The sequence below is a fragment of the Coregonus clupeaformis genome, chromosome 10 (genome assembly GCF_020615455.1).
Source record: "Coregonus clupeaformis isolate EN_2021a chromosome 10, ASM2061545v1, whole genome shotgun sequence".
NCBI lineage: Eukaryota > Metazoa > Chordata > Actinopteri > Salmoniformes > Salmonidae > Coregonus > Coregonus clupeaformis.
In genome coordinates this window covers 655,001-673,133 of record NC_059201.1, presented here as the reverse complement: position 1 = coordinate 673,133, position 18,133 = coordinate 655,001, and the positions used below count along the sequence as shown (strand labels likewise).

The 18,133-nt window shown below is 46.3% G+C and overlaps 1 protein-coding gene across 1 annotated transcript in view; it reads left to right on the top strand.

Moving 5' to 3' along the window:
• tusc3 (tumor suppressor candidate 3) overlaps positions 1–18,133 on the top strand; it is a 71,960-nt gene continuing 53,827 nt past the window's right edge. The window contains exon 1 of the mRNA XM_045222801.1: positions 1–156. Within this exon, the coding sequence (XP_045078736.1) occupies positions 52–156 (105 nt within the window). The 5' untranslated portion in view covers positions 1–51. The remainder of the gene's footprint in view (positions 157–18,133) is intronic.

The following is an 18,133-nucleotide window of genomic DNA, read 5'->3' as shown; positions in this document are numbered from 1 at the left end:
AGCCAATCACATTCGAGAAAGACGTGTAGCGCAGCAAGAGCATCTTCCAACATGGCGTCTGTATCCTCGGGATTCCCTTTCAACCTGCCGGTTGCATCTCTGTTGCTGATCCTGCTGCTATGTCTGCATTCGGGGGGAGGCCAGAAGAAGAAAGAGGTAACGGTGTTTCTATTTAAACACGTTTCAAAAGCATAACAGTATGAATATTCCGCCTATTTTGGACCAAGGTGCAGCAGAGCGACAGGCTACCTTTGCGGTCAGTGCTATCCGGGATCATTGGGACATCCCTACCCTAAACCTTACCTTTACATTTTAAAATTAAACTTCAGTGGGGTAGGGACGTCCCAAGTATTCCGGATAGCAAGGACCCTAACGGTACATTCGCCGTCTCCTGAATGATGCTCGAGCCTAGATACAGACCGAGGCCGTTGTCTCAAATGACGCTTAATTTTTTCATTTTTCGCAGCGCGTTTTCCAACTTTTCACAATAACGAATATATACGAAATGATACAGGCGCACTGGATACAGTGTATTGTTTTATCAGAATGTATACATTTTTTGTTAGCCACGGATTATATTCTGATAGGCTATTTTGATAAACCCTAGTGGGCATACCTAGGCTACGTCGTCATAACAAGGCAGGGTTGTATTCATTACGCCGATTCTGTTTCAAAACGTTTCATAAATGGAAGCAAACAGAACGAAACGCGAAGGGACCTAGCTGAATTTGTCCAATACTAATGATTACACCCCAGGTTGATGTAAATTAGGCATTTTCAAACCATTACATATGCAGTTAACCATATATAGCATATTATTGATACAGTATGCCTATTTAATTATCTGTGTAACCAGCAGTCTTTCATTCACACATATCCAGAAAGTAGAATATCCCTATCAAATGTAACAAAGACCAACGTTGCCTTGTGTGTATCAGAAAAGCAGTTCCCTAATTAGGCTACTAAATCCATAAGCTTCACAGTCCCCTATTTAGCTAATAGTCATCCTATTTAGCTAGCCTAGCCTGCATAAGTATGCTGCAGAGCTGTCTGACGATCATTTTACTAGTTCTTCCAAGTAGATAATGCATACTTTCACCAACTGTCTCTGTTCCTCTGGTCGTGTGTACTTTACTATCTCATGTGGTCTGTGTACATCTAACCTAACGTATCAGGCGTAAAGGTGTATCTTTCCAGAGATCTGTATATAATGATGAGATGCTCATGTCTCCGTCCTAACAATGGGAGTCGTTGTGGCGAAGGCGGGAAGGCAGGCGACAAGCTTAGGTCCAAAATAAGCCCATAGAAACGCATTGGGCTTATTTTTGTACAAATTTTGGCGAGAGTGATGCCTCTTACTTCGCCTCTTCCTCTCTGGTCCATCTCTGTCCAAGCCGTGAAAAAAAGGCGCAGTGGATTATGGTCATTGTAGTTAATTACCACGTTTCTGCACGGAACTAGGTTGAATATTTGCTTAATGAAAACTACAACTCCCTTCAGCCTAGCGTCCCACATAGTTCTTGACTTGATTTCTCTCGTTAATGATTTGATTTCACGCTAGAGAAACAGCGGGTTGGACTCTCCCAAAAAAAGAACTACATGGAATTCAAGTAATTGAACCGATGTAGGTCAATTAGGTGTTTAATAATCAGATTGTAAAAATGTTTCGGTTAATCGCTTAGCGCTACCTATTAATAATGAATGTTAATTAGATTTCAAGCTACATGTGCGTGACCGTACCTCATTTGAACTCACAACTGTCTGTTTGCTAGCCTGAATTACAGTCTGTCTGTTTGTGCTATCATGCCAACGCCTTGTCACTCATTGTCATGTTTGGTTTGACAATGACTGTAATGGATTGGCAAGGGCACAAATGGATCTGGCACCAGGCGATTTGCGATAGCATAGGCCTACGCAAAAATATTTTCAATCTACAAGCCATAGTGGCAGAGTTTTATTTTAATTTAATTTTATTATTATTATTATTTATTTTTTTAGGTGGTAGATCAGCTTTAATATTGCAGATAGATTGTAACTTCCATCAATGTAATTGTCTGCATCACTTCCATAGTGGCAGAGTTTGTGTCTCTCAATATATACTTCCCTGGCCAGTGGGTTTCTCCATTGATACACCTAGGCCTGTGTTGGTATAAATCTCCCCTACTACCCTTTTGTTTCTACAGCAGCTGGACGTGTTTCCCCTTCCTTCTTTCCTAGCTAGTCTCCCTTCGTTTCTCTCTGCTGTGTTAATGCTGGGTGACAGGCAGGCGGCCCTGCTAGTTCGCTAGCTGCACGTTGGGGACTAGCGGAGAGAAATAGCGCCTTGTCGGCCTGTGAGAAAATGATGATCTTTCTGTGACCTCCCTCAGGCGGAAACTGTGGCGGCGGAAGATCTTATTGAGCCGAAATAGGGTAAAGCGGTGAAGCAGCAATTTTGCATTCCGCTAGCTCGCCCCGGCGGCATCACGGCCCACTCTCCAAATCGCCCCTGCGAGTGTTGGCGCGGGACCCCAGAGCGCTGAGGGACGCATTATTTCTGAGGCACTTTCTCAAAAGTCTTTAATATATTTGTCGAAGCCCAGGTTTCACTTCTCCCTGGAGTGTTTTGGAAAGAAGTGGGGGGGGTATTGGAATGGACCAAAGGACGGGAAATAGTCACTGTGAGGGATATTTATGTCCGTTTGATGGTACACCGTTCATCACAGAAACTACATTTGATACTTTTCCGCCCCAGTTTATGTCTGACTAATGGAAATGGGGACTGAAAGGACACTGTAAGCAGTTCTGGCTCCCCGGGACCAGCTGGGGATTGGGATAAAGCACAGCACCACTGTTTTTGTGCCTCTCACTTGTTTTTCTTTTGCCTCAGGGTAACTTTATATGCGCTATAGCGGTGCTTTTCAATCCTATAGGGTTGCACCAGGCTCCACCTTTTTGTCCCAGCTAGTGTTGCAAAGGGAGGGTATATTACGGGAAACTTTCGACGTTTACCTAGTAAACTACCAGAATTTCGGTGACTTTCAATTTTGGGAGGGAATTTTAACAGATGACATCTATTGGCCTTTTTTGGTACTTCAGATTATCACAGGTGTCTGTAATTATCTCTGGCCCTCTGAGAGGCCTTATCCATGTAGAATATATCAAATAATCAAATAAGATAATTAAAAATGAAATAAATAGAATGACAAAGCTGTAAAACATTATTCTAAATATATACCATCAACTTAGTGAATACCATTAGTGTTTAATATGAGGGTTTCAGCATGATATTTTACTATGTTAATATTTATTTTTGTTTTGGCGCCAAACTGGTGGCAGTTGTGAAAAAAGTCAATAGTTAGAAGAGATGCAGAGTTCATTTAAAATAGTGCCATTGTTGATTAATTGCTTTTTTTCATTAATTAGCCTAGGCTATTTTCTCTTGAACCAAATGGTCTATCCGCTAGAAACTCACGTGTAAATTACCAGTTACCATAGGTTACCTACTAATGACCGACATCACTGAAGATTCCGGTAACTTTGGTAAATTACCAGTAGCTTTGCAACCCTAGCGCCAGCCCCGGAGCAATACTGATCCACACAGCCTTATCAAGGGCTTGATGATTGATTAGTTTAGGTATGTTGGTGCTGAGCTAAAACAAAAATGTGCACCCTATACATCTTGTATGTAGATTTAGGCCAATGCATTATGTAAGCACCATTTGCTGTACTGCTTCTTTTAGGTAGGGTATTATGAATTATCATTGTGTGTTATCAATTGTAAAAACCCAGGGAATATAGACCTATCTTCTCATCACTCCAGGTATGAAGAGAAAGCGTCTGAGCAAAATATGATTGTGATTCGAGAGCCATGCTGTTCCGCTAGTCAGAACAATACAGCCAACTGGAGTCCATCTCCTCAGGGACTCAGCCTTGGTTTGACACTTGAAAGAGTCTGAAGGAGGTTCAAATTATTGCTGTGGAAGAACTAGAACAATGTGTCAATGTGAGTCCAACACACCTACGCACTAACTGTGATTTCTCCTATTAGCAGATAGACATTACCCACTGAACAGTCAGGGAGTGAGGGGTTGCGTCCCAAATGGCACCCTATTAGCTATAGGGCTGTGGTCAAAAGTAGTGCACTACGTAGGGAATAGGGTGCCATTTGGGACACAGTGGGGAGTGAGGAGACCCTTTTCTCCTCTAAGAGCTGTATTGGTTGAAGCCTTGTCCATGCTGAGTCTATGGTTCCTTTGAGTGCTACGCCTACTGGGTGTTTGATGGAGTTAGTTAAATGCTAAAAGCAGAAACCGACAGCGCTGTGTGATGCATGCATGTGGTTGGACGCGCACGGACAGAGATTAGGTTTCACGCTGGTCTGGTCTCTCATATTTTCCAATCATTCTCATCTCTCTCTCTCTCTCTCTCTCTCTCTCTCTCTCTCTCTCTCTCTGGTCTCTCTCTCTCTCTCTCTCCCTCTCTCTCTCTATCTATCTCTCTCTCTCTCTCTCTCTCTCTCTCTCTCTCTCTCTCTCTCTCTCTCGCTCTCTCACTGCGTCTCTCTCTCTCTCTCTCTCTCTCTCTCTCTCTCTCTCTCTCTCTCTCTCTCTCTCTCTCTCTCTCTCTCTCTCTCTCTCTCTCTCTCTCTCTCTCTCTCTCTCTCTCTCTCTCTCTATCTCTCTCTCGCTCTCTCTCTCGCTGTCTTTCACGCTCTCAAACCACAAACTGAAAGTGTGATCAAGACTCATTTCATTGGCTCAACTCCCCTCCACTATCTGTCACTCATTATTTCCAGTCAATCAAACTGCTCTAAAACCAATTGATTCTTCAACTCTGCATGTGTGGATATCACCCAGGACAATAGTATCACTGATCCTGGGTCCCTCTCTCGCGCTCGTGCTCGCTCTCTCTCTCTCCCTCTCCCTCTCTCTCCATCTCAGCATGTTCATCTCATTGGGCTGAGGTAGCATGCAGCGTGTAGCCCCACATATACAGAAGTAGGATCTTAATTTGATCATACTTTTGTTGATGAGAATTTTCCTGCATAGCAGGAATTGCAAACTTGTAGTGTAGTCATGGTTTAAAAAGGCTTCTAAAGTTTGTAATTTCCACTTTAACATTTCAGACATTATTTGCCCTAACTTAAAATGTATCAACCCCTACAACCTTTTTCCATGTATTATAATCCACATAATAATTCAAATGTTCTGTTGCTGAGGGATTATTTTCCTGCTGTAGCAAATGGGCTCATATTAAGATCCTACATCTGTATACATTCTCATAATGAGACGAAGGACTCAGCACGATTGGAGTTATAAATGCACTATGGCTGCGTGTTACTCTCCGGGCACCGCACCCTCGTATGCCCGCTAAAAACCGATGACGTTGTGCGGGGGCGCCACACGGGGGCTGGCGTGTGGAGTGGATGGGTGAGCACGGGGTCCGCGCTTGGTTTTGAGCTGTTGTAAATCTGTGAATGCAGCGTTAGTACGGTTTTAGGTTTGGTAAGGTTTTAATCCTCTTTCTTTTCAACTCCCCCTCTCTCTCCTCGCTCTCTCTCCTCGCTCTCTCTCCTCTCTCTCGCTCTCTATCTCGGTCTCTGTCTCTCGCTCTCTATCTCTCTTTCTGTCTCTCTCCTCTCGCTCTCTCGCTCTCTCTCCTCTCTCTCTATCTCGGTCTCTCTCTCGCTCTCTCTCCTCTCTCTCGCTCTCTCTATCTCGGTCTCTCTCTCTCTCTATCTCGGTCTCTGTCTCTCTCTCTCCTCTCGCTCTCTCTCTGTCTCTCCTCTCTATCTCTATCTCTATCTCGGTCTCTCTCTATCTCGGTTTCTCTCTCGTTCTCTCTCTCTCGTTCTCTCTATCTCGGTCTCTCTCTCTCTCTCAGCTTAATCAATTAGGAATGATGGCCTAATGGAAATCTCTATGGTCGAGTCGCAATCTCTGACTGGACTCTGAAACAGCAGCATCCCAATGGTTTTGTTATTATTAGCATAGCTAATGCTAAGGTGTCTCGGCAGCCATGTTTAGGCCCTAGCCGGAGATGAGGGATGATTTGTATTGTGCCCTGGATTCTCCATGTCAGCAAGAGGCTGCTGCCCCGGGCTATAGGGGGATGTTACGTGATACATCAACATTAGAGACCGTGTCCCATTGCAGTGGCACCAGTGTTAAGAGGCAAATGATTCTGAATAGGGTTGGGAGGAGGAAGGGCACACACACACACACACACACTCCATAACTAAGCCACAACAGTGCCGTTATTTTGGTCCTTGAAAGGCGAACCATCTGTAATTGGTTGTCAGAGGAGGGGGGTTGTTGTGATTTTCTTTCATTACCTACCAGGGTTATGAATAATTGATAACACTACATTGTCAGCCAGCCATTCTGGTGATGGATGCTTTGAACCCCAGCCATTTCCTTTACTTTCCCCCCTTTTTGACATTTTACAACTAATTTCCCCGGCAGTAATTCTGAATCGAAGGGAGAGCCGGGCCCCTCTCTCTCTCTCGATGGTGTGTGACTTGACATTCTTGAGAAAATGCATTCTCTGGTCCATTAATCAGAAAAAATACACTCCTCCAAGTCCCGGAGATGAGTGGAAGAAGCCATGAAGTGATTAAAATGGGTTTGTTATTTCAGTTGGTTTGAGGTCTGAGTAGGCACCCTGGCATAGGTGGCCACCTTTTGATGATGCAACAATGATTTGGCCACTTTCGTATATTACCATGAATACCATTCAGCTGAATCTATTTTAGGGCCGGTTTGCTGGAACCAGATTAGGCCTGTTCCTGGACTAAAACGCTTTTTCATTGAGCATGCTTTCTAGACCTGGTGCGGGAACCAGCCCTTATTATTTAAACTGAGGGCTTACGTGATTGAACGAGGGATGTCAATGCTTTATTTGTATGAACCTAGTAGTTCACACCCTTTGTGATTCCATGTTTATTACGGGTTCCCCCTGCCACACCTCCATCTGTATCCCTCCCTTCATCCGCTGTCCACCCCTCCACTGATCTGCCCCTCCCCTCTATCCACCCCTCCACTGATCTGCCCCTCCCCTCTATCCACCCCTCCACTGATCTGCCCCTCCCCTCTATCCACCCCTCCACTGATCTGCCCCTCCCCTCTATCCACCCCTCCACTGATCTGCCCCTCCCCTCTATCCTCCACCCCCTCCACTGATCTGCCCCTCCCCTCTATCCACCCCCTCCACTGATCTGCCCCTCCCCTCTATCCACCCCCTCCACTGATCTGCCCCTCCCCTCTATCCACCCCCCTCCACTGATCTGCCCCTCCCCTCTATCCACCCCCCTCCACTGATCTGCCCCTCCCCTCTATCCATCCCTCCTCCCCCCTCCACTGATCTGCCCCTCCCCTCTATCCACCCCCTCCACTGATCTGCCCCTCCCCTCTATCCACCCCCTCCACTGATCTGCCCCTCCCCTCTATCCACCCCCTCCACTGATCTGCCCCTCCCCTCTGTCCACCCCCTCCACTGATCTGCCCCTCCCCTCTGTCCACCCCCTCCACTGATCTGCCCCTCCCCTCTATCCACCCCTCCATTGATCTGCCCCTCCCCTCTATCCACCCCTCCACTGATCTGCCCCTCCCCTCTATCCACCCCTCCACTGATCTGCCCCTCCCCTCTGTCCACCCCTCCACTGATCTGCCCCTCCCCTCTATCCACCCCTCCACTGATCTGCCCCTCCCCTCTATCCACCCCTCCACTGATCTGCCCCTCCCCTCTGTCCACCCCTCCACTGATCTGCCCCTCCCCTCTATCCATCCCTCCCTCCTCCCACCCCTCCATCCATGCCGAAGCCCCCAACGACTCCGACCGCCACCCGCCGCGCGACATCTTCGATCGCTTGTTATCTGCGCGTTGTCAACGACAGGACGTCATCACTCCCACCGGGGGAAAAGATGATCCCAGTTTCCGACGGGAGAAAAAGACGCGGGCGCCGTTCTCCCCCCCCCCTGACGAAGACGGTCTGTCGAGCAGGATAAGGCGTGACGTCTTATCAGGCCGGCACCAGACACACACCGGGGCAAGTCTCAGCGAGCCTCCAATGGGGCGAGAGACACATTAAAGTGTATACAAACTCTCCTTCCTTTCTCCGTTTCTTCATTAGTGGGAACATCTCTCCGTTTCACAGCCCAGGGCAGAGAAGAGCGACGGGGGGGCAGTGCCCTCTCTGTCTCCTTCCTCCTGACTGTCACAGATATTTCCAATTCTCCTTTATTAATCTCTAGTTCTCCATCTCCGCCTGCTCCGTTTGCGCCGGTGCCAGAGATGTTCTTAAGGCTGCCCTTATTGGAGGCACTTGAGAAGTCAGAGGTTTTTCTCCCGCTGTTGTTTGGCTTGCCTATGCTACAGCAACAGCGGTCATCTTAAGACCAAGCCTTGTTACCGGCCGGTCGACTGTCCTTGGAGCCAGAGCGGTCAGCCCCATAGTGCCGACATCCCAAAGACGTGTCTCTGGCACAGACCCATTGAGAGAGACAGGTGTGTGGGGGAGGAAGGCAAGGCGAGTTCCCCTCCCTGGACTGATTGCATTAATAATCACCTGCCTCCCCCGGAGGTGCCTGTCTGCCAGCCTGCCATGTCCTAGGAGTGACAGGCGGTTTTATGCGCCACACAAAGGCGAATGCAAATCAAACATGATAAATTAGAGTTTGCATAAAAGGTTCAAGCGAATTCTAAATGCTAAATGCCACTTTGGTGCACCGAGCGACTCCCAATAAATGGGAAAATGCGGGTAACAGTTTGATGAATCTTCTAAAAGTAAGCGGTGACATTTTTGCTTTAGTCACAAAATAATAGATGAACGGCACTTGCATAGTTTTAAAACTGTTTTATTGCTTTAGCTTTTTTGGTTAAATGCGTTGACATTTCAGCCCCGATTAGCATTCAGGAGGGCCGAAGCTAAGTCTAAATGCTTTTAACCGAACAACGTGATTAAAAGAACCCACTTTGTAAACAAGTGAGTGTTTATATTCTCATGATTTTGTCTGTATCTCCACTCGACTGAATATTCAGTGCCTGACTTTTAGAGACTGCATTATATCGCCTCAGACAACTGTTGAATGGCACTTTTAGTCTTCTGGCCTTGCGTTCGCTAATTGCCCCCAACACACACGTTACCTAACTCATTTGTCAAGTCGCCTCTCTTCGACAGCTAAATTACTTTAGTCTCCTCCTCCTCTTTTGAAATGTAGAGATGGACTTGGCCGTGAAACGATAGACTATTGCCTCCAAATCATAAATTGAGTTGCTTTGTATTTAATACACTGAAGCGCTGACCAAATCACAGCCACTAATTCACATTCTCTAATTGGCCACGATAAACCTGCAGCCAACAGCAACTTCTCTTCCCTCCTTAGTTTTGGCCGGAGGGGAACTTGCTTGGGTCCAACACAAGGCCCTCTCTGCATCTTTGTCACTTGAAATGTTTTTTTTTTTTCTCCAATTGAATGATGGAGCAGTGGAGCCTTTGAAAAACAATGCTTTACTACACCCGGTCAAACGTTCATTTTGTCAGGACTGCAGAATGTGTGTGCTGTGAGAGGTGATGCTAAATGCTTGTAGAAGCTTGTTGTGACTTTGTGTCTTAAAGCTGCAATATGTATATGAGCGACCCGACCAAATTCACATAGAAATGTGAGTTATAGATCTGTCATTCTCATTGAAAGCAAGTCTAAGAAGCGGTAGATCTGTTCTATGTGCTCCTCTTCTATGCTTCCAGTTCTTAAGTTTAGTTTTTTGCGTCTTTTACTTTCGGTTTTGTACACCAGCTTCAAACAGCTGAAAAGACAATATATTTGTTTATGGAAAATATATTTCACAGTGGTTTAGATGGTATAATGATTCTCTACACTATACTTGCTTGTTTTGTCACAAACTGAAATTAGGAGAACTATTAGAATTTTAGCAACCAGGAAATGGCAGAGTGATTTCTGCATGTTGCAACTTTAAGTTCCAGTCTTCAGATCTTGAAGTAGAAAATAGGACTGTGAAGATACCAGTATCGCAATATTTCTTCCATGGCAAAAATGAAAACACGAAGCACACTAATCTCTTTGGTCCTTTTAAAAACCTGCTGTATGTAAAGTATTGTGTGGTATAGCTTGTTTGTTTGCAACATTGAGGCTGTTTTCCCAAAGAAGTTAAATCCGCTTCGCTGTTTTGTTTCCTTGCCATGATACTAACGAGTATCTTAATACTGGTATCGTCCCGGCCCTAGTAAAAACAGTTTTGAGGTGGTTCTTAGAAACTTTTTAATAAAAGGTTAAATATTCTCAACCTACCGTTCTCTAATTCGTTACATACATGATTGAGCATTTGCTAAGTAAATGGTAATAAAACATTGGGGCTTAAAGGCTAATTTGAAGCTTAACGTGCTTTATTCCTTATTCTCATGAATTAGCAGTGGAAGTGTATGTTCCATTGAGCTATAGGCAGGAATGTTGAAGAGGCTCTAGAATAGATGTTGGTTTGGGGGGCTTTGGGCCCCGTCTGGTAAAATATCTATAGGAGTAACAAACATGGGCATCAGTGGGAATTTTCTCTCTCTCTCTCTCTCTCTCAAACTCTCAATTTAACTCAGTCTCTCTTGCGATGTTGCGTTTGGCGCCAAAGACGCTCCTCCGTCCATTGCCTCCATCGACCTGCCACCTCAGCAGCAGATCCACCCTTTAGCGCCAGCTACCCTGAGCCTGGCCTCCACAGCCACCGTGTTTATTGAGCTCAACTCCCGCGTTTGATTCAGTTATAAACGTGGCATAATAAAAGGTTGGACGGCGGCTACAGAGGGGGACTTTTATTGCAGCGGCGGGCAATAATGGAGAGGACAGGGTGTAAACAGACAGGGGCAAATGTGCTTCCCCTGCAATAATGGAAGAGCGCAGGAGAGAACGAGGGAGGAGGAGGGAAATAAAAGAGGAGAGAAAAGTGCTGTCTACCAGGGACATCTCAACTATAGTCAAATCCCACCTCCGGGCCGTTAAACAAGAGGCACCAAGCACTGCGGGGACTCTCCCAATCCGCCACCACTACAAAGCTAATTGATTATGAGAGAGGTACGGTTGCCGTGTGGTTGTCGTACAGACAATAGACACAAGGAGCCATTTTGTGTCTGAACGGAGCCCTAGAGATTGCCAGTTGTTTAAAAGTGCCGTGTTTCCAGATAGGCGACGAAAGAAAAGCAACGAGGGTGTGATAACTTCATCGCTTGACAAAATGCAGATTCATCAAGATGATCAAAGCGTTATTTTCTCTCACATGCCCCGGAGGGTAAAGGGAAGCACTTTTATCAATATGCTCACAGTTAAAGCGAAGCGTCTAAATAACATGACGGGGCTATGATTTTTATTTAGTGTGTCATATTCACCCACAGTGAGCTCTATGGATAAGGTTTGGAGTGATTTAAGTGCCATGAAATGATACGATTCTCCAGAAGTTTCCTCTTCCTCTCCTATTTAATGAAGCAAAAGAGAAATGAACGGCAGTCGCCATCAATATCAAATAAAACACACATTTTTTAAATGAATACATTCCCAAAGCATCGGAATTGGACGTTGTGAGTGGTTTGTAATAAGGGTGGACTAATTAAGGACCGTGTCTATACTGTATGAGCACTGTGATGATCTGTACCGGCCACGGACTTCTGAAGGGACTGGGTCTAATGAGGGACTTACAGGGCTGCACCACTGCTGAGCTCTCTGCTTTACATTCTGAGTTCAGTTGGGCTCACAGGAGGAAATGGGTTGGAAAGGAGAGAGAGAGAGGGGGATGGAGAGAGAGAAGGAGATATGGAGAGAGGCTGAGCAGGAATGGAATGGAGTAGATACAGGAGGGAGAGTCTAGAGATGGGGAGAGAGAGAGGTGGAGCAGGTCTACCGTAGCGGACTGACTAGCAGCCTGTGGAGATGTGATGACCCAGCCGCACTGGGGGAAAGTTATCTCTCGTGTGTGTGTGTGTGCACGCGCTCATGCGCATGAGCTGCACAGAGTCCTGGGGGTTGGAAGATGGGTAAACCGAAGTAGCAGTTGTCAGGGAGGGAGGGAAGGAGGGAAGGAGGGAAGGGAGAGAGAGAGAGAGAGAGAGAGAGAGAGAGAGAGAGAGACTTTGCAGCCCCATTATGCCCAATACATCATCCCTGCCCGTCAGTGTAAGGGGTTTCCTCTAAGTTGTTTCACCTCTGCATGCTCCAAGTATCCACAGTCATTCAGTTACACTCTTCCCAGTGGCCCCTCTCTATTCCGTATGCCATCCTCACCTCACACAGTCAGGCTATCTCAGTCTCTTCAGAAACCCCATTGCTCCCTATACGTTTGGTGTTCATTTGAAAACATATGGACCGAGTACCATTCTCTGCATGTCTATCTAAGATGGATCAAGACATTGAAATGGACCCTTTTCAGCCGGCCCAGGTTTTCAGTGGAGTAGCGCTTTTTAGGGTGGCTAGTGGTCACTCCTACTACTGGAGAGTTACTGGGTTTGCAGGTTTTTGCTCCAGCCTTGTTCTAACAGGACCGATTCAAATGAATCCGCTGCTCATCAGGACCTTGACTGGCTGAACCAGGTGAGTTAATTAGAGAAGGGCTGGAGCAAAAGCCTACACACCCAGTAGCTCTACAGGAGGAGGGTTGGCCATCCTTGTTTCAGAGGAGGGTTGGCCATCCTTGTTTCAGAGGAGGGTTGGCCATCCTTGTTTCAGAGGAGGGTTGGACATCCTTGTTTCAGAGGCGGGTTGGCCATCCTTGTTTCAAAGGAGGGTTGGCCATCCTTGTTTCAGAGTAGGGTTTGCCATCCTTGTTTCAGAGGAGGGTTGGCCATCCTTGTTTCAGAGGCGGGTTGGCCATCCTTGTTTCAGAGGCGGGTTGGTCATCCTTGTTTCAGAGGCGGGTTGGTCATCCTTGTTTCAGAGGAGGGTTCCCCATCCTTGTTTCAGAGGAGGGTTGGCCATCCGAAGTGTTGAGTGACGGGATCAGTGGAGTGCTGGGATGAGAGTGCCAGGTGGCTATCCCCTTCGGGAAAGGATAAGGAATACTTTTGGGAATCCAGAGAATACATTTGGGAATCCAGGTGCCAACCCAAGGTTACCGCTTCACTGCAGGAGAATAGAAATAAAAGGTATAGAGGAAGCTACTTGGACAGAGCATGGCTCAGTTGCTAGAGCATGGCGCTTGCAACGCCAGGGCTGTGGGTTCGATTCCCACTGGGGACCAGTACGAAAAAAAGTATGAAAATGTATGCATTGCTGTAAATCGCTCTGGATGAGAGCGTCTGCTAAATGACTAAATGGGAGGGGTAGTGGTGAAGGACAGATAGACTGAACAATGATACACATGCTTTTGTGGACCGTTTATTCCTTGGCCCACTTCAGAGTCAATAGTCCACTCCTCAACGAATGTTGACTGACAGGACAATGGATGACCCAGTGAACGAACCACAACAACATGCTTGTTTGTCTCTGTCTGTGTGTCATTCCATCTTTCTCTTTGTTTGTCTGTGTGTCCACCTGACCTTTAACCTCCCCCACCTTGCTGTGCTTGTTGTATCTGACATCTACTTGCTCCAGAGATTTGTCAAACCCATTTCCCAAGAATTTCTCCTTTGCCTTGAGAGATGAGGGTCAGGCCTGGTAAACAGGATGCTGTTATAGAGGGGTCACCTTTGGATTAACACCTCTTTCTGCCAGATAAGGGGGGAATTGAAATTTGGGATCATGAGACCAACCTCCTTCCCATTCTCCCATCCCTCCTTCCTCTCCTCCCTCTGTTCCAAACCTCTGTCCCTGGTTTCTAAACGGCCTGGCTCGGTAGGATTGATGTCCCTTTGTGGTGAGTTATCCCTGGACAATTTCTCAAAATCCAAAGCCGTCACCAAAGCCGCTAGCGCTTTGACCTAGCCGTTTTCAATCATGCTGTTTGTAGTACCCACTGCTGTTGTTGTCGTTGTTGGCCCAAGAGTAGAGAGAGATTGGAGGAGAGGGAGGGAAAGTGCTTGCTCTCAGTGTAATTTGTTCGCCATTGCGGCTCTATGAGTGGTAAATAGCCTCTCTGGCTTCCCAGGGATATGTTCTGCTTTATAGAGTGGGGTCTTACTGTAGCTTCACGGTACCCCCAATTAGGTCTTGAAATTAGATCTCAACTTAACAATAAATTGTAACTAGAAATAAGCAAGTATTTGGGTATCACACCTCTCATATTGCCGGCAATCATGGCACACAATGACTGGCCTTCTTTTCTTCCAGACAGTCTAAGAAACACATTCATCCCCCCCCAGTACTAACATCAACCCCGTCCGAAGAAACATATGCGACGGGCTTGTTGTTTTTGCATACTCCTGAATATTCATAAACAACTTTAATGCTGCACCAAATCACATTTCGCTCGCCGTCATGCGATGATTGCAGAGTGTCGGTATGCGTCCGGCGTCCTCAGTAAAACACGTTAGCAATAAGGTTACAAGGAAGAGAGGGATGAGAGAAGGGAAGAGAGGAGCGAGAACTAGAGAGAAGGGAAGAGAGGAGAGAGAACTAATGCAGCTGGCAGCAGAGATGAAGATGACAGAGTGGGTCACACAGGAAGACCTGGGTCTTCTACAGCTGTCCCAGCACTGCATGGGGCAACACGAGGAGAGAAGAGAACCACAGGAGGGCAGAGATAGAGGGAGGGGTTGAAGGAGGGAGGGAGATAACCGAGAGGAAGGACGTGGTGGGAAAATAGATGGGAAAGACAGGAAGAGTGGTTGGGAGAGATTCAAAGAGAGTGAAAGAGAAAGAGGAGGAAGGGAAGTGGGGAAGAAATGAAGGGGACGTGACTAAGAAAAGAGACAGAGAGAAAGGAATAATTTTTGGGGAAATAGCAGGGAGATTGAGATTTTCGGAGGAAGACAAGTGAGAGAGAGGGAGAAAAGGATGAGGGGAATTGACAAAAGAAGGGAGATGACTTGACAAGAGAGTCAGCGGGAGACAGAAGCCGTGTCTAGACTTGACAGTTCATGTAACTTTAGGATTCTGATCATGGAGTTCTGATCATGGAATTCCGAATGTGTCATGCATCTACAACTACATTTAAATGTGTCTACCGTGTCCACAGTGTGTCCGGATTCCTTTTTCCCGCGCTATATTCAAAGACCAGTATGCATTCTACGAACAGTGGAATAGGCTACATATGATAATAATGAGACAACAACTGATGGCAGTAGCTAACTACTGTAGCTAACTAGCCAGCTAAACTATGTAGCTAGCAAGCAACGCTAAAAGGATTGCAAACGGGTTAGCATAACTCTAGCCAAACCCCCCCCAAAAAATTACAAATAAAAAGCTAGCTGGCTAGCGTTTATGAGGCCAGCAAACACATTCCTCATACACTAGGAACATATTTCCTCCAACGATATAATGAAAAGGTGCCTCTCGCTCCCAAAACACAGGTTTTCTGGAGACTTGTGGGAGGAGTGCTGATGACATCGGCCACAGTATGCGCTTTCGGTAGCCTGATTGCGTCCATGTAACTGTTGAGTGTGGACACGACCAGAGAGAGCCTCCTAATGTCCCACTCAGGCAGACATGCTCAACAACTGGACTCCCCAGTTATGTGACATTAACATAAACCAACTAGGGACATCCCAGACAAACACTTCCTCCCAGTCAGCTCTCTTAACAAGTTGATTGTCATTATGTCCTTTAATGTGTAAGTCCTCACAACTGATACCGTTTGTGTAGGTGTGTGTATAGAGGTGTGTGTGTGTGACCAAATGCTACCCACCCAAAATACCCTCCCTCGGTTAGCATTGATGTTTTGCATGTGGGCCTGATTTTAAGACGGCTCTGACATGCCCCCCTGTTGACTCACTGGTGACAGCCATAGAGGTGGCTGCTGGGTGGAATGAGGAGGAGGGGAGAGATTACTGGCTCTGAGACTGCCTGCTGCATTGTCTCGGCAACCTTATCTCTGGGCTACAGTCAGAGTTACCCCAGCCACTTTACAGTCATGAGCGCCGCAACGCCAATTAGACATCCTGTAATCCCGTCTTCCCAGGCTAACCCCTAACGACGGGATCGGCGAAGGTGAACTCTGCAGGGGTGTTGTTGCGTTTTCAGGTTTTACTTTAAGGGGAAAGTGGGCAGGGCTTAGTGACCTTTGACCCGGACGTCATTGACCCTTGAAGGTCGATGGCCTTACAGTGGCCAGTTTGGATTGACTTGGGCTTTGTCCCAAATGGCTCCCTATTACCTGAACCACTTTTGGCCAGGTCTTAGGGACCACTATTAATAATATTCCTATATGGTGCCATTTCGGATTTGCCCCTGGACCAGTTGCAGTACATTAGCTCTTGTACTTTGCAGTTACAAGTCACAGTTTGACACAAAATGGCTTCCCTGCTGTCAGAAATCCAAGATTAGATTGTATTGTTTCTTCTGCTCAAGAGCCCAGAGGAGTCCTGGATGATGCAGTCTGGGCTTTCAGTGAGTCAGTTTGGCTTTCCCTCCCTCCCTCCCTCTATTTTCTCTCTCTCTCTTTCATGACTCGGAGAAGCCACTAGCTACCTATGAGTCAATATGACTCTCTCTCTCTCTCTCTCTCTCTCTCTCTCTCTCTCTCTCTCTCTCTCTCTCTCTCTCTCTCTCTCTCTCTCTCTCTCTCTCTCTCTCTCTCTCAATTCAATTCAATTTAAGGGGCTTTATTGGCATGGGAAACATATGTTTACATTGCCAAAGCAAGTGAAATAGATAATAAAAAATGAACAATAAACATTACACTCACAAAAGTTCCAAAGGAATAAAGACATTTCTCTCTCTCTCTGTCTCTCTCTGTGTCTCTCTCTCTTTCTCTCTCTCGCTCTCTCTTTCTCTCTTTCTCTCTCTCTCCCCCTCTCTCTCTCTCTCCCTCCTTCTCTCCTCTTGTCACACCTTCTCATATACCTCCCCTGCCCTCACCTCGTTTCCTCCCACTGCCTCCTCAGCAGCATAATAACTGTTTGAGTGGAGAGAGGTTTACTAAAGGTTCAGTCCACTGCAGTCCAGAAACAGTAGCCTCTAAGCCTGGAACATCTGACCTGAGACCTGTGAGGGGGAGTCGGGGCTTCACATTCACCAAGCGTCAACAGGGAGGTGGGCGGACAGAAATACACACACATACACACACACACATACACAGAAATACACAGGCTACTGGAGCAGAACAGAAGAACACATGTTGATAAACACACACTGGTCCATGATTCACTAACTGCCTTATGTTGCCAAACCAGATGGAACAGAGGACATGTTGTTAGCAGTAATGGTCAAATGTTGTTTATAATGAAGAGACAATGTGGAGTGTTTAGACAATGTTTATCTGGAGGTGTAGGTCAGTTATGTTGACCATGTAGAGTGTTAATCTGGAGGTGTAGGTCGGTTATGTTGACCATGTAGAGCGTTAATCTGGAGGTGTAGGTCGGTTATGTTGACCATGTAGAGTGTTAATCTGGAGGTGTCGTTCGGTTATGTTGACCATGTAGAGTGTTAATCTGGAGGTGTAGGTCAGTTATGTTGACCATGTAGAGTGTTAATCTGGAGGTGTCGTTTGGTTATGTTGACCATGTAGAGTGTTAATCTGGAGGTGTAGGTCGGTTATGTTGACCATGTAGAGTGTTAATCTGGAGGTGTAGGTCGGTTATGTTGACCATGTAGAGCGTTAATCTGGAGGTGTCGTTTGGTTATGTTGACCATGTAGAGTGTTAATCTGGAGGTGTAGGTCAGTTATGTTGACCATGTAGAGTGTTAATCTGGAGGTGTCGTTTGGTTATGTTGACCATGTAGAGTGTTAATCTGGAGGTGTAGGTCGGTTATGTTGACCATGTAGAGTGTTAATCTGGAGGTGTAGGTCGGTTATGTTGACCATGTAGAGCGTTAATCTGGAGGTGTCGTTTGGTTATGTTGACCATGTAGAGTGTTAATCTGGAGGTGTAGGTCGGTTATGTTGACCATGTAGAGTGTTAATCTGGAGGTGTCGTTTGGTTATGTTGACCATGTAGAGTGTTAATCTGGAGGTGTAGGTCGGTTATGTTGACCATGTAGAGTGTTAATCTGGAGGTGTAGGTCAGTTATGTTGACCATGTAGAGTGTTAATCTGGAGGTGTCGTTTGGTTATGTTGACCATG